Below are 14,523 nucleotides of genomic sequence, written 5' to 3'. Positions count from 1 at the left end.
GTTTTATGTTCTAAAATACAGAGTCCCACCCTCCCAGCTGTGAAGGTTGTATTCTGTGTTCTAAGGTCTTCTCCAGCTCTGATATTCCATGTTTTAAGGTCCTTCTGTTCCAACTTTGATGTCCTATGTTCTAAAACACAGGATCCCACCCTCCCAGCTATGTTCCAAGGTCTCCCCCAGCTCTGACAACTAAGGTCCCTCTGTTCCAGCTCTGACATTCTATGTTCTATGTGCTAAGATCCCTCTGTTCCAGCTTTGATGCTCTATGTTCTAAAACACAGGGTCCCACCCTCTCAGCTGTGTTCCAAGGTCTCCCCCAGCTCTGACATTCTATGTTCCATGTGCTAAGGTCCCTCTGTTCCAGCTCTGATGTTCTATATTCTAAAACACAGGGTCCCTCTCTCCCAGTTGTGTTCTAAGGTCTCCCCCAGCTCTGACATTCTATGGGTATTTTATGCTAAGGTCTGCTCTTTCAGCTCTCCCATTCTATGTCCCAAAGTCCTTCCCATCTCTGACAGTGTCTGTTTTATGTCCTAAGATTCCTTCCATTTCTGGCCAAAGAGATTCTCTGTTTTCTTCTAGCTCTGGCACTCCAGACACCTTCTAGCTTTGACTTTCCATATTCCAAGGTCCCTCCCAGTCATGACATTCTGGGTCCTCACTACATTCTAAGCAGTCTCCTTGCTTTGCCACCCTATATTCTAATGTCCCTTCCAGCTCTGACATTCTGCATTTTTTTGGTTTTTTTATTTAATATTTTTTTCTGATTACATGTAAAATAATTTAACCCTCTTTTTTCAAATTTTGAGCTCCAAATTCTCCCCCCACCATTGAGAAGGCAGGCAATTTGACATGGGTTACACGTGTGTTGACATTCTGTGTCCCTTTAAGCTCTGACATTCCAAGCTCTCTTTTATGCGCTTCTGTTCCATCTTCCGCCAGCGTTCAGGTCCAGCTGGAATGAGACCAGCAAAGGTTCACCATCCCGGATGTCGCATGGTGGCCAGAACAAAAGAGCTCTTGAGTGGGCCCTGAAGCATTACATTATGGAGGACCCTTTTCCATGGGAAAGAGAACAAGCAGGATATTTGCTCTTTTCACCTAAGACCCAAGTAAATTGCGGTAGAACCCCCCCCGCCCCGCCCCCTGTCAATCTCCTGAGGGGAGGGTCAACATGCTGCCCACAGGATATAAGAGTGAAGCTTCCACCTCCTCTCCAGACACAGGCTGACCAACTCCGGCTCCACCATGAAGCTGACCATTGTTCTCAGTCTGGTTGCCCTGGTCCTCTGCTGCAACTGGGGTGAGTATGGGCTTCTGGCAGGGGAAGACAGATTGGCTTTTCTCTAGGTAGGAGGAGGGACCCCAAGGACTGCCCAAGACTCTTTCAGGAGGTTGGAAAGGTCATCAAGACAACTTTCATAATAATTCTAAGAGGTTCTGATTTCTGATACAGTAAATATTGATAGACATAGCCCACCCAAGGTCTCCCCCCAAGGACCCTGGGGAGTCCTCAATAATTCTGAAGAGTATGAAAGGGTCCTGAGACCAGAAACTACTGAAGCAGACAATGTCCTCCTTTCACTCCACAATAATGTATGGAGTGAATATGCCAATATGCATCCAACCCTTCAGAGGAAGAAACTGAGGCACAGAACAATTAAACAATGCGGCCTTGGCTTGAATTTGAGCGTGGGGAGACTTTAAGCAAGTCATTTCATTTCTTTTTTTTTAAAATGAGGCAATTGGGGTTAAGTGACTTGCCCAGGGTCACATAGCTAGTAAGTGTCAAGTGTTTGGTCTGAGGCCGGATTTGAACTTGGGTCCTCCTGACTCCAGGGCCAGTGCTCTATCCACTGTGCCACCTAGCTGCTCCAAGTCATGTCATTTCTCTGGGCCTCATCGCCTCCTCTATAGAATGAAGGGCCTGAACTCAATGACCTTGAATGTTCTTTTCACCTTTGAATCTGACTTGCCCAAGGTCTGGAAGCCAGGAAGGGTCAGAGCTGAGACTTAAACCCAGGGCTCTTGGCATTGTACTATCAAGGATCTATGATTTCTTCAGTGTCCACGAACACAGACAGTTAATTTGGTAGACACGTCTTACAGGTCCAGAGAAGTCAAATTACTAGCCCATGATCACACAGTCAGTAAGCGTAAGAGACAGGATTGGAAGCCAAGCCTGCCTGGCTCTAGGTTCAGAGTTCTGACAGACGAGGGTTAGACAGAGTCCGAAGGGTCAGATGGGGTTCTCTACTCACTATCACAAGAAGACTAAAAAGAGTTGAGATTCCTAGAGCACTTTCCTCCAGTTACCTCTCCTGATCCTCTCAACAACCAGAGGAGGTAAGTGCTGTTATCACACCCATTTTATTTTATTTATTTAGCTAGGCAATGGGGTTAAGTGACTTGCCTAGGGTCACACAACTAGTAAGTGTTATGTGTCTGAGGTCGTATTTGAACTCAGGTCCTCCTGACTTCAGGGCCAGTGCTCTAGACTAGTTGCCTCCATTAGCATTAATAAATAGCATTAACATACGCTTGTTGATTGATTGAGCTATCATTATTGTTATTAATATTATTATCAGCATCATTATTATACAAAAATGAATCAGTGAGCGTATGAAGTCGAAATGCCTATCTGGAGGCAACCAGGTGTCACAATGGATAGAGGACACAGTGAGTGGGAAAAAATAGAAAAAGCACTGACTTTGAGGTGTTGGCTCAAATCCCTCTCCGACACTAATCGTTGGGGTGACCTTGGTTAAACCACTTGCCTTGCCTGGGGCTCATAGGAAAGGGCTGGACTTTCTGCCCTCTTGAGTCCTTCAGGGCTCTAATTTCTAAGATCTTGGCTGTCCCTCTTGGGGGGGGGAGAGAGCAGCCAGCCAGGCTTGCAAAACAGCTCCGATGAACCCAGGCTCCCCTTCTGTCTCCGCTCCAGCCTCTGCCCACGTTTGCCCTACTTTCCCAGAAGTGGCCAGCATCCTCTTAAAGGGCACGCCCCAGCAATATCTCGAAGCCATTCGGTGTTTCCAACCCGATGAGGCCATGGAGGCAGCTGGGAAGCTGCTGAAGGCAAAGGTGGACACCCTCTCGGACGCGACCAAAATGGACATCGGGAGGCTGATGGTAAATACGGGCCTTTGGGTTCTTTTACCGTCTCCTTCCACAGCGTCTCAACGGGTGGGAGCTGCTGCGGCCTCCTTTAGGTAAAACTCTCCTAATAGCATAGTATTGAGGGAAGAAGAAAAGGCCCCAGGGGAGAAAGGTGCCGCCTGCAGTGCTCCCTACGGGCACCTCCAAAACTCAAAACAGTACAAAAAGTCACTGGGGTAGCTTCTCCCTCGATCTCCCTGACATGAAAGTAAGGAGTTAGGATGCTCTCCAGTCAAAAGCCCCTCATCTCCTGTGCTTTGTTTTGTGTTTTTTCAGGTAAAAATATTGACCAGAAACTAATGTCCATCAAGCGGGCTTATTTGGTTTCCCAGATATCACCAAACGCCGAATCGCTGAACTCCAGTTCCCGGTGGTTTTGCCTCCAGTGCTCTCCCCAGCCCCGATCTCTGTCCGTGTCCCCTCAGCTCTACTGCCCCAAATAAACTGAAAGCATTTGAGTCTGTGTCCTGCCCTTTTTTGTGCAGGGGAAAAAAGGGGGAGGGATCTGGGAATAGGATAAATCCAGGGGAGAAAGGTGCCGCCTGCAGCACCTTTGAAATGCCAGGGGGCCCAGTGAGGAGTGGGGAGGGAGCCTGAGTACATTTGCAGCTGTCTCGGGGTGGAGGGGCGCAGTCGCAGGCTGGAAGGCAAGAGCACACGGACCCTGACTGTCCGCTCCCGCCAAAGTCCACAGGGAAGGCTTTCAGGGCGAGTGTCAGGTACAGCAGGGACAACCCACAGATCGTGAGACTGGAGGTGCTAACGTCATTGCTCCCGTGGGTGGTCTAGGAGAAGTGGAAAGACTGAGATGGGGATGTCTCCAACCCACTTGCCCCCTGCATGAGGAGGAGAAGAAAGGCCTTCTGGGAGAAGCAGAGCCAGCATTTGCACCCAGGGCCTCCACAATACCATGTTATCTCCTTAGGGTTGGGATATTTCACTGGAGGGACCTGTTTCACAGGTTCTTGACATAGGGTTATGAGCCCAGACCTGGAAGGCCCCTTAGAGGCTCTCGAGACCACTTTATAGAGCAGGAAACTGAGGCCCACAGAGAAAGGACCTTACTTGCCCAAAATCACAAAGGTAACCAGGCCAAATCTGCAACCTTGTCATAGATTTTTGAGTGGAGGGGACGTGAGACGCCACGAAGTCTCAACCCCTCATTTTACAGATGAGAAAAGTGAGACCCCGAGACTGAGCCAAAGTTCCACAACTGGTGAGAGGCTGCATCAGGGGTCATACTTGGGCTTCTGTTCGGCCAAGTCTACAATGTATCCATCACACCCCTTTTCTCCTGACTCCAGACCCTAAGCTCTTTGCACTGGCTGTTCGATGCTATCTCTCATCGAAGGCTCTGCTGGTCCCGGCCCCACATCCAGCAATGCTCCAGTCTAGACTCCTCTAGTCACCAGCAGTTTCCCTCCTCTGCATCGGGGGTGGCGACTGAGGCCCCTAGGCTTTGCTGCCCCCTCCCCACTACCTTGCAAACAAAGATTCCGGTCTTGGGCTTTTACCTTTGATTGCTGGGATAAAAACCATGGCAATAACGCTGATGGGACCCTTCAACTGGTAGTGAGACTTTCCTCCCAAAATAGGATGGACACCCATTCAGGCGTGTCCTAAATCACACTGGAATCTGGGTGAGTGCATGGCTGTCACACCCCAGAAAAGCCCTGCCCCGTCTAAGCAGGGACAGGTTGAACATCTCACGCACCCTTTCCTTCCTTCCTTCCTTCCTTCCTTTCATTCGTTCATTCATGAAGGCTTTCTTGCTCAACCATTGGCATTAAGAGATCTGATGGGGACAGCACCGGAGCATCTTAGCCAACTCCACCTGCCACACCATCTCCTTCTTTGGCGATGAGGCACAAACATATGAGGATCACAGAAAGAACCCTGGGCCAGCAGCCAGGAGGCCCCAATTCCAACCCCAGCGCCATCCCTGACTAGCTGTGAGACCTTAGATAAGTCACATCAGCCTCATTCTCTCCATTTGTAACATAAAGGGGTTTTGCCAGATGATCTCTAAGCTTTAATATGCTTTGATTGGGGGTGGGGAAAGGGAGAGCAGAAAGGGGATAGCAGTGTCTTGGAGATGGAAAGATCCCAAAGGATCACTGGGGCCAAGCCACACCTGCACAAGAATCTCTCCTTCAATATGGATTCCAGGGGCAACTAGGTGGTGCAGTAGATAGAGCACTGGCCCTGAAGTCAGGAGGACCTGAGTTCAAATCTGACCTCAGACCAAACACTTGACACTTACTAGCTGTGTGACCCTGGGCAAGTCACTGAACCCCAATTGCCTCCCCCAAAAAACCCAAAACAATATGGATTCCAACCCCCCTTTGACAGCCCCAGCGGAGAGCTTCAGCAAGCTGCTTAACCACAATGGGCCTCAGTTTCCTTCTCTGTAAAGCGGCAGAGCTAGACTAAGTCACAGAATCTTAGTGCTGCATGGGCCCCCAGGGGCTATCCACAAAGAATCCTGCAGCACACGACCCCAAGTGGTCATTCAGCCTTTGCTTCAAGACCCCAATGAGGGGAGCTCACTTCCTCTGGGGGTAGCCCATTCCACAGAGGGAAGCTTTGCACTCTCCACCCCATTCTGCCCTTTGGGGTCAAGCAGACAGTCTAATCCCTCCTCCACATGATGGCAGGAAAGACAGTTGAAAGCACCTAGCATGCTCTCCCCAGCCCCATCCCCAGTCTCTTTTAAAAAAAAAATAATATTTTATTTTTTCCCAATTACACATAAAAACGATTTTTAACCTTTTTTTTTAAATTTTGAATTCCACATTCTCTCCCTCCTTCCCTCCCTTCCCCCTTCCCTGAGACAGCAAGCAATTTAATATAGGCTATACATGTTCAGTCATGTAAAACATATTTCCATATTAGTCATGTTCTGAAAGAAAACACAGACCAAAAAAAAAAAAAAGATCCAAGGGAAAAAAAGTGAAAACAGTCTGCTTCAACCTGCATTCAGACACCATCAGCTGGAGGTGAGTGACATCTTTTATCTTGAGTCCTTTGGGATAGTCTTGGATGGCTGCATTGCTGAGAAGAGCTAAGTCACTCATGGCTGATCATCCCTACAATGTTACTGTTACTGAGTACAATGTTGTCCTGGTTCTGCTCACTTCACTTTGCATCAGTTCATATAAATCTTCCTAAGTTTATCCAAAACCATCCCCTTCATTATTTCTTATAGCACAATAACATTCCATCACAATCACATACCACAACTTGTTCAGCCATTCCCCAATTGAAGGGCATCCCCTCAGTTTCCAATTCTTTGCTACCACGAAAAGAGCTGCCATAAATATTTTTGTACAAATAGGTCTCCTCTCCCCTTTTTAAATCTCTTTGGGATACAGACCTAGTAGTGGTATTGCTGGGTTAAAGTATATGCACAGTTTTATAGCCCTTTGGGCATAGTTCCAATTGCTCTCCAGAATTGTTGGATCAGTTCACAACTCCAACAACGATGCATTAGTGTCCAAATTTTCCCACGTCCCGTCCACCATTTATCATTTCCTTTCTCTGTTATACTAGTCAATCTGACCGGCACCCCACCCCAAGTCTTAAACATCCTAGTTTCCCCCAACAATCCTCTTCTACCTACCAGGTCATAGACTTATGTGTTCAATAAATACTTATTAAGTGATTGATCTCTTCCCAGGCAGTTAGGTGGCACAATGTAAAGCACCCTAGGCCTGGAGTCAGGAAAATCTGATTCAAATCTGGCCTTGGGCACTCCCTAAAGATATGATCCCTAGGTAAGTCACTTAACCTCTGTCTGCCTCAGTTTCTCCATATGTAAAATGGGGGTAAAAATAGAACCTTCCTCCCAGGGTTGTTGTGAGGATCAAATAATATAATAATTGTAAAGCACTTAGCACAGTGCCTGGCACATGGTAGGTGCCATGCTAGCTATTAGCAGTAGCATTTTTTGTAGGATCTGGCATCCTGTGATCCAGAGCTTGACCTGGGTCATTCTAAAAACTTCAAGAGCAAAAAATAAAAAATAAAAATAAATAAAAAACTTCAAGAATACATGTATCCACAGGGAACTAAGAAGAGCTCTGGACCAGCAGGAGCCCCCCAAGAGCTAAAACCTCTTAGGAAGGACAGAGCCACCTCCCCGGGAAAAGGGGTCAGGGTCAGCTGCCAGGATTTGGCTGGAGAGAAAACCAGCAAATCTACTTGTGGGAGCCTGGAGAGCCATTTGGTAATAGAACAGAGGATTCAGAAGGCACTTTCCCCTTCCTATAAGCAGGAACAGTGGCACAGAATGGCCCCTAGGTGGCAGCATGAAACAAGGTCCCATCCTCAGTTACTTAGGAATTTCAAGCTGCCCCACCCAGCTAAAGATGGTAAATAGGAGCTTAGAAAGACGTTCAAACATAGAACACAGAATGACGGCTGGGAGGGGGAACCTTCCAACACAGACAGTCAGAGCTGAGCCAGGAGGGCTTTTTGAACTTATAATGCACATCAGAGCTGAGTGAGATCTTGGAACATAGAATATCAGGGCTGGGAGAGACCTTTAGAACTTGGAATGTCAGAGCTGGGAGGGACCTTAGAACATGGAATGTCAGAGCTGGGAGGGTCCTTGGAATATGTCCTCTGAGAGCCTAGAATTGAACAGAGAATGTTAGAACTGGAAGAGCCCTTTGAGCAGAGCAGAAGGTGGAGGGAGCTTAGCCCTCCTCTGATGCTCGCTTTAGAATCCCAGCACCTGAGTTCAAATGCTCCATCTGCTACTTTAATTGTGTGACCTTGGGTGAGTCACTTACCGATTAGACCAGGTGACTTCTTCAGACCTTTTCACGTCTCATTGGATCTAGTCCGACCCCAAAACTCAAATTGAGACCAGAGGAGCAGCACAGACCACTCGCCTCTGACAGTGATTTTGCCTCCTGAACGTTCTTTTGACTTGGGCCTGGTTTTGCTGTTCGGCTGGCAGCCTGGGGAGCCTGGGGACCCACTGGTGAATTCCACAAATAAGCCCCTCCTTCTTCTCAGGGCCCTGTCCAGGGCAGCCACTCTGGAATCGCCCTCATTGCCTTCCCACCCAGTGCGGTCTGCCTCTCCAGGGTCGGGGTGGGAATGGAGAGACCATGGGGTGGGGGGAGCAGAGTTGGCCCCTATCAGGGTTATTCAGGGGATTTAAAAATCCAAACTAGAGATTTCATAGGAAGATGGACCCAACGGATGCTGTTAGAGAAGGGCTAGTGTAGAGACTCCTCCTGCCCTCAAAGCTCAGGGCCTGTCCTTCGATTTCCAGGCTTAGACAGCGGCCTGGGGCAGTGAGAGGTAAGAGCCCCAGCCACGCATGGGACCAGGCTGCACTTGACCCCGGCCTCCCTGACTCTGGGCCCAACCATGAGCCCACTGAAGAGGGCCAGCTCACAGGACGTCAGAGCCTGAGGGATACTTAGCATTCATCTCACCCTCTACACCGCTCCTTTTTTCCAAAAGAAGGAACTGAGGTTTAGTGAGGAAAAGGAATCTAACATGCTCGTTGACCTCCATGGCTGGAAAGGACCTTGAAACAGAATGGCAGAGCTGGGAAGGATCTTGGAGATCATCCAGTCCAGCCTCCCCATAGTACAGATGTGAAAACTGAGACCCACAGGGTTCTGTAACTTGTCTAGGTTCACTTAGTCCACAGAGCTAAGATTAAGACCTGAGCTTTAGTCCAGGTCTCCTCCTAATCTGAAAGAGGCCGGACTCGGGCCTTGGGCCTTGTCTTCTATGCTTGGGGACAGATAATCGTCCCCTATTTACGTCTAGAAACAGAAAGAACACAGAGCATGGCATATGACAGTTCCTAGGTCCCAGAATCACAGCTTCAGAGGGCATCAAATCCAACCTCATTTTTACAGATGAGGAAACTGAGGCCCAGAGTGGGGAAGAGACTTGCCCCAAATCACACAGAGATGGGATTTGAACAACCCATGTCTTCTGATTGAAGAGACAACTGTCTTCTTCCGCACTATGACCTGCATCCTTTCGCACTATAACCTCCCTTCCCAAGCTGCAAAGATGCCTAGCTGTAGCCCTAGGGTCTGGGTGGTGCAGTGGATAGAAGGCTGGCCCTCGGAATCAGAAAGACCTGAGTTCAAATATGACCTCAGACACTTACTAGTTTCCCTGTAATCCAGGGGAAGTCATTTTACCCTGTCTGCCTCAGTTTCCTCATCTGTAAAATAAATGGAGGAGGAAATGGCAAACCACTCCAGTATCTCTGACAAGAAAACTCCAAATGGGGTCACAGAGAGTCAGACACGACTGAACAACAGCACCCCTGCTAAATACCACTTACAGGTCCTAAAATATTTGGCGAGAACAAACACTTCTGAGAAAGTGACAATAATTGAAGGTTTTCTGGGAGGTTTTAGGCCTGGAAGGCGCCTAGGAGAAGCCTTGGATGATTGTGCTGGAGCAGCAGGGTGAATCCAGAGAGATCTGAACCTAGGGCCCCTCTCTCCAAAGCCTGCAAAGGGGGCGCTCTTCCAGTTTTCACTCCTGTAAAGACACGTAGACGGTGTGCCCATGAAGAGCTTGGACAAAGTTGTTAACTTAGCTAACGAGGTTAAGAGATGAGGAGGTGGCAGTGTGGTGCAGTGGCCAGAGTGCTGGTTTGAAGTCAAAGGACCTGGATTCAAATCTCAGCTCTGCCAGCGACCGCCTGTGTGATCCTGGGTGAGGTCAATTCATTTCTCTTGGCCTTTTGTAAAATTAGGGATTGAACTAGACAACCTCCAAGATCTCTTCTAGATCTAACATCCTAACATCGAAAATGTCTTCTTAACAGAAAATGGACTCCCCATGGCCTGGGCACTTTTGGCCCACTGACAGCATTGAAGGAGGGCTGACTGATTCAGAACCAGTTCATACACACTGGTGTATACCCTTGGACTTGAACTGTATGAGAAAGCTAGACGGATAGAGAGAATCAGAGCTCAGCAACTCGGAGCAGGAATTCTTAATCTGAGATCCACAGACCCCTTAGCTCCAGGGAGTCCACAAACTTGAATGGGGAAAAATGAACCTCATTGGTTTCACTCATCTTTGGTTTCCTATATAACCCTGTGTATTTTTTTATGCATTTAAAACTGTGATTCTGAGGAGTCCATAAGCTCCACAGACTAACTACCAAAGGGGTCCTCTCCAGGCAACCTTGCGGCCCCAGGAAAGGAAGAAATCATCTGAGCCCAAAGAGGCAGTGGTAGGGCGACAGAGGAAGAGTTCCTGGCCAAGTGGCAGAATCTCAGGACCCAGAAGAGTTCCTGGGCAGCACCAAGTTCCTGGACTAGGTGTCCTAGAGAGAGGAAGAGTTTCTGGTACAATCCTACCTTCTAGCAGCAAGCACAGGCCTTGGAACAGCAAAGGACAAAGCCACAATGCAGAGCCCATAGTGGGGAGGGGCAAACTCAAACCTTGACGTTCATTAGTGCTATGAGTTGACTTATATGCCGGTAGCAGGGGAAAGGCTTAGCTCTCTAGGGGTGATATCTTTTCCTAATTAAGGTTCCTTAATTAGGTTCAGCCCCTGGGGAAGGTAGAGGCCAGCTGAATTTTATCTTCATCACCTGGCACAGTGCCTGACTCATAGTAGGTGTTTCATGAATGCTCCTTGATTAATTGATTGATTGGTCTGTTCATTCAAGATTGTAGATTCTGAGGTTAGCAAAACTTGTCCTGCATTGCATATTTTTTTCCTTTTTTTATTAATTTATTTTGATTTATCAACAATCACTTCTATAAGCTTTTGAGTTTTAAATTTTTCTCCCCCTCCCTCTCCACCTCTCTCCCCAAGACTACACACAATCTGATTTATGCTATACACATACATTCCTATTAAATATATTTTCACATTAGTCATGTTGTAAGGAAGAATTAGAATCAATAGGAGGAATCACCAAAAAGAGGAAACAAAACAAGAAAAAAAAAAGCAAATAGTATGCTTTGATCTACATTCTGACTCCATAGCTCTTTCTCTGGATGTGGGTAGCATTTTCCATCACGAACCCTTTGGAGATGTCTTAGATCCTTGCATTGCTGAGAAGGGTTAAGTCTAACAATACTAGTTATCGCACAACATGGCTGTTACTATAATACAACACCCTCCTGCTGCATTGCATATTTTGCTATCCTGAGTTTTTAATAATAATCATAATAGTACCAGCATTTATATTGTCCTTTAAGGTCTGAGAAGCCTTTTACATACATGATCTCACTCGGTCCTCCCAGATGCTCTTATAATCCCCATTTCACAGATAAAGAAATTGAAGCAAGGGTTAAGTGACTTGCTCAGGGTCACACAGCTGGTAAGTGTCTGAGGTCACATTTGACCCAGCCCTCTAACCACTGCCCCATCTAGTTGCCACCTTACGTGGGAGCTCAAGGGTCCTTTCCCTTTTCTGTAGTCACCCGGACAGTAGCCTCCTGGGTAAGGTTATAAGCAAAGGGGTATCATTTGTGAGATACCCCCAAGGCCGGACAGAGTCAGTGGGAACACAGAGCTTCCCTCCCGGGCCCAATTTGTAACTATCACTCTAAGCGCTCCATATAACCCCTTCTCCCCTGGGGAGTTCTTCCTGGAAGTAGCCATCCCTGCTTCTCTGGATTCTCCACCCCATTCACCTCTGCTCCCCACTATGTTGTCTGCCCCTTGAGGGGAGAGACTCCCTGTTTGCTTGCATTTTTATCCCTAGCATTTAGCCCAGTACTTAGGACATAGTAAGCCCTTCATAAAAGTTTGTTGACTGACTGACTGACTGACATGATGTCCTGGATTTGTGATTTCTAACAGCCCACCTACTCTAAAACACAACTTCATAGGGCAACGAAATTTACCTACACAACCTGAAATCGAAACCTCTCCCAAGGCCCGTCACCGCCGAAGATGAAAGGACGGCTCGCTTCCATTGGGGTTCCTGTCTTGGGAGAGATCTAGCCTTTGCATATCTGGCATGAAGGGAAACCTATAAATATCGAGGCTTCCTGCCGTTACGAGGGATTGGCTGCAAAGTAACCAAAGAAAACATTTGTTTCCTGTGTGAAGAAAACATCAAGAGCTTCTGTTCCTCAGGCTGCAAATGTACCATCCGCGCCTGTCTCTCATGATGATCACTCAGGATGACAAAAGGGGCCAGCACCCTTCTAGAGAGGTTTGGCGGCTAATAACATATTCTATGTTCGGTATGTGTGTATACACACACACACATACACACACACACACACACACACACACATACACACAAATGGTAAAAGAAATTCATGGTCTTAGACTCTCAGGGCTGGAAGAACCCATAGACATCGCAGGCTCATGGGTCTCTAACTGGAAGGGCGCTCAGGGACCATCTCATCCAATCCCCTCATTTTACAGATTGAGAAACTGAGGCCCAGGGACTTGCCTGAGTTTACACAAGTGGTAAGCGTCAAAAAGGTGGGATTTGAATTCAAGTGCTCTGACTCCAAGGCTTCTTCTACTGTCCGATCTCTTCATTTCTAACATCCAGGGCCCCTGGAAAAGGAATTATTAGCCTTGTTTGGCTTGGTTAATGAGGGCAGAACTAGAAAATTGCAAAGAGGTAGATTTGAAATGGATGCCAAGAAAAATGAGCAAATAGGGCTGTTTGCATTTGAATAGTGGGCTCTCCTTCACTGGCCACTTGCCAAGATGGATTCCTTTCCAGGTATGGTTTAGACTGGACGGCCACTCTGAAATGCCATGATTCTATGGAGCAGAGACTACGAGTGGGGGAGGGCTTGCCTCCCAAGTACTCTACTGGTTAATGGCAGATTGGGCCTCAGCCCCAAGTCTGGTGGCCTGATCCCAATACCACCCTGCTTTGGCTTGGTTTCCATAACAAGAAGGTCAAAGGGAAATAATTCTCAAAATTCCAAGTTGGTTTCAGACAACAAAATTGTCTCAGCAAAACCAAGGGCAGGTTTTGGTTGTTGTCAGTTTACAGGCCATATAAAAATGGCCCTGGTTTTAGGTCAGTCAGACTTGAGAAGGTAGAGTTTCTTCCTAACAGAAGAGCCTTCAGCGATTATTCAGAAGAATAATCTAAGTAATAAAGGCAGGTTGCATAATAACATATTCTATGTTCGGTATGTGTGTATACACACACACACACACACACACACAAATGGTAAAAGAAAGAAAAACCTCTAAGTAATAAAGGCAGGTTGCATTCATGATAGATGAAAGGCAAAATGATTGGTTGACTATGAAGGCAGCAAGCTGGGGTAATGTTTAACGACCGGCTCTCCAGAAGGAAAAAAAAGTCTATACAACACACTTACAAGTTTAATCTGCAATATTGACATTTTCTCCATCACTAAAGTTGAGACAATCAACAAGACAAATAAAGCCTTTACTCATATCATTTGCCAATTTCCAATGTGTAATTGCTGATGCTAAAATTCTAACAGTTGCATCTAGGTAGTGAGAAGGCCCCAACTGCTCTCACCATCACTCCCCGAGGAATCCATGCCAGATGTCAGAGGACCCATAAACCTGGGTGGGAAAACAACTTCTAACTGAAACTTAGCATTTTCTTCAATTACCTAAAAAACAGAAGGATCTACAGACTTCACCAGACGATCGGAGAAGGCGTCCATAACACCAGGTGAAGCAAGGCTCTGGGAACACTAAGACAAGAAAGCAATAGGCCCTGACCTCAGGGATCTTCTACTCCACTTGTGGCTAGTCACTGATAACACTTAGCACGTAAAAGAAGAGAAGCATTTTTTATACCCTATATAAAAAAAAATATAAGTACAATGACACCCATTGTGGAAATGCCTCTTGTCCCCGGAAGCCAAGAACAAGAATAATGCCCCTGTTATAAAATAACATTGTTCTATAGGGAAGGGAAGGGAGGGAAGAGGAAAGAAGAGAAGGAGGGAGGGAAGGAGGGAGAAAGGAAGGGAGGAAATAAGCTTTTATTAAATGCCTACTATGTGCCAGGCACTTTGCTAGTGCTTTACAATTGTTATTTCATAAAGCTTCTGTTGTACACACTTATTATAGTCGTGGGAACATGCTCTGACATGTGGTTGACTTAAATTCATGTAATAAGATGTTCAATAGACACATTGAATAACTGTGCAAGCCCACAGAAGTTATTTTGTAGCTCTGTACCTCAGTTTCCCCATCTGTAAAATGAAGGGGATTCCTATTACTTTCCTGTGACTTCTATCCTATGTAACTTTGTATGAGGGAAATGTTGAAATTGGAGACTGTTCTCATAAATGAATCACAAGACAGAGAAGTACCTCGAAGGGTGACTGAAGCCAGCACATAGTTCCCAGACTATTCACCACATGAATAGAGTTCTCTGA

General features: G+C 46.8%; 1 protein-coding gene across 2 annotated transcripts; it reads left to right on the top strand.

Annotated features, from left to right (window-relative positions):
• The first annotated feature begins 1,195 nt into the window (after positions 1-1,195).
• Positions 1,196-3,617, top strand: SCGB1A1 (secretoglobin family 1A member 1). 2 transcript variants are annotated; one of them, XM_027858782.1, is made up of 3 exons: positions 1,196-1,303; positions 2,945-3,132; positions 3,436-3,617. In XM_027858782.1, the coding sequence occupies exons 1-3, from the start codon at positions 1,249-1,251 to the stop codon at positions 3,457-3,459; spliced, it is 267 nt and encodes an 88-aa protein (XP_027714583.1). In that variant the 5' UTR covers positions 1,196-1,248; the 3' UTR covers positions 3,460-3,617. The 2 variants fall into 2 exon arrangements, with proteins under 2 accessions (XP_027714583.1, XP_027714582.1); XM_027858781.1 differs by having other exon boundaries at positions 2,945-3,212.
• The last annotated feature ends 10,906 nt before the right edge of the window (positions 3,618-14,523 follow it).

Source organism: Vombatus ursinus, unplaced genomic scaffold (genome assembly GCF_900497805.2).
Source record: "Vombatus ursinus unplaced genomic scaffold, bare-nosed wombat genome assembly UNPS02013931.1, whole genome shotgun sequence".
Taxonomy (NCBI): domain Eukaryota; kingdom Metazoa; phylum Chordata; class Mammalia; order Diprotodontia; family Vombatidae; genus Vombatus; species Vombatus ursinus.
Note: the sequence above shows the minus strand (reverse complement) of the source record. Positions and strands in the feature narration are given on the sequence as shown.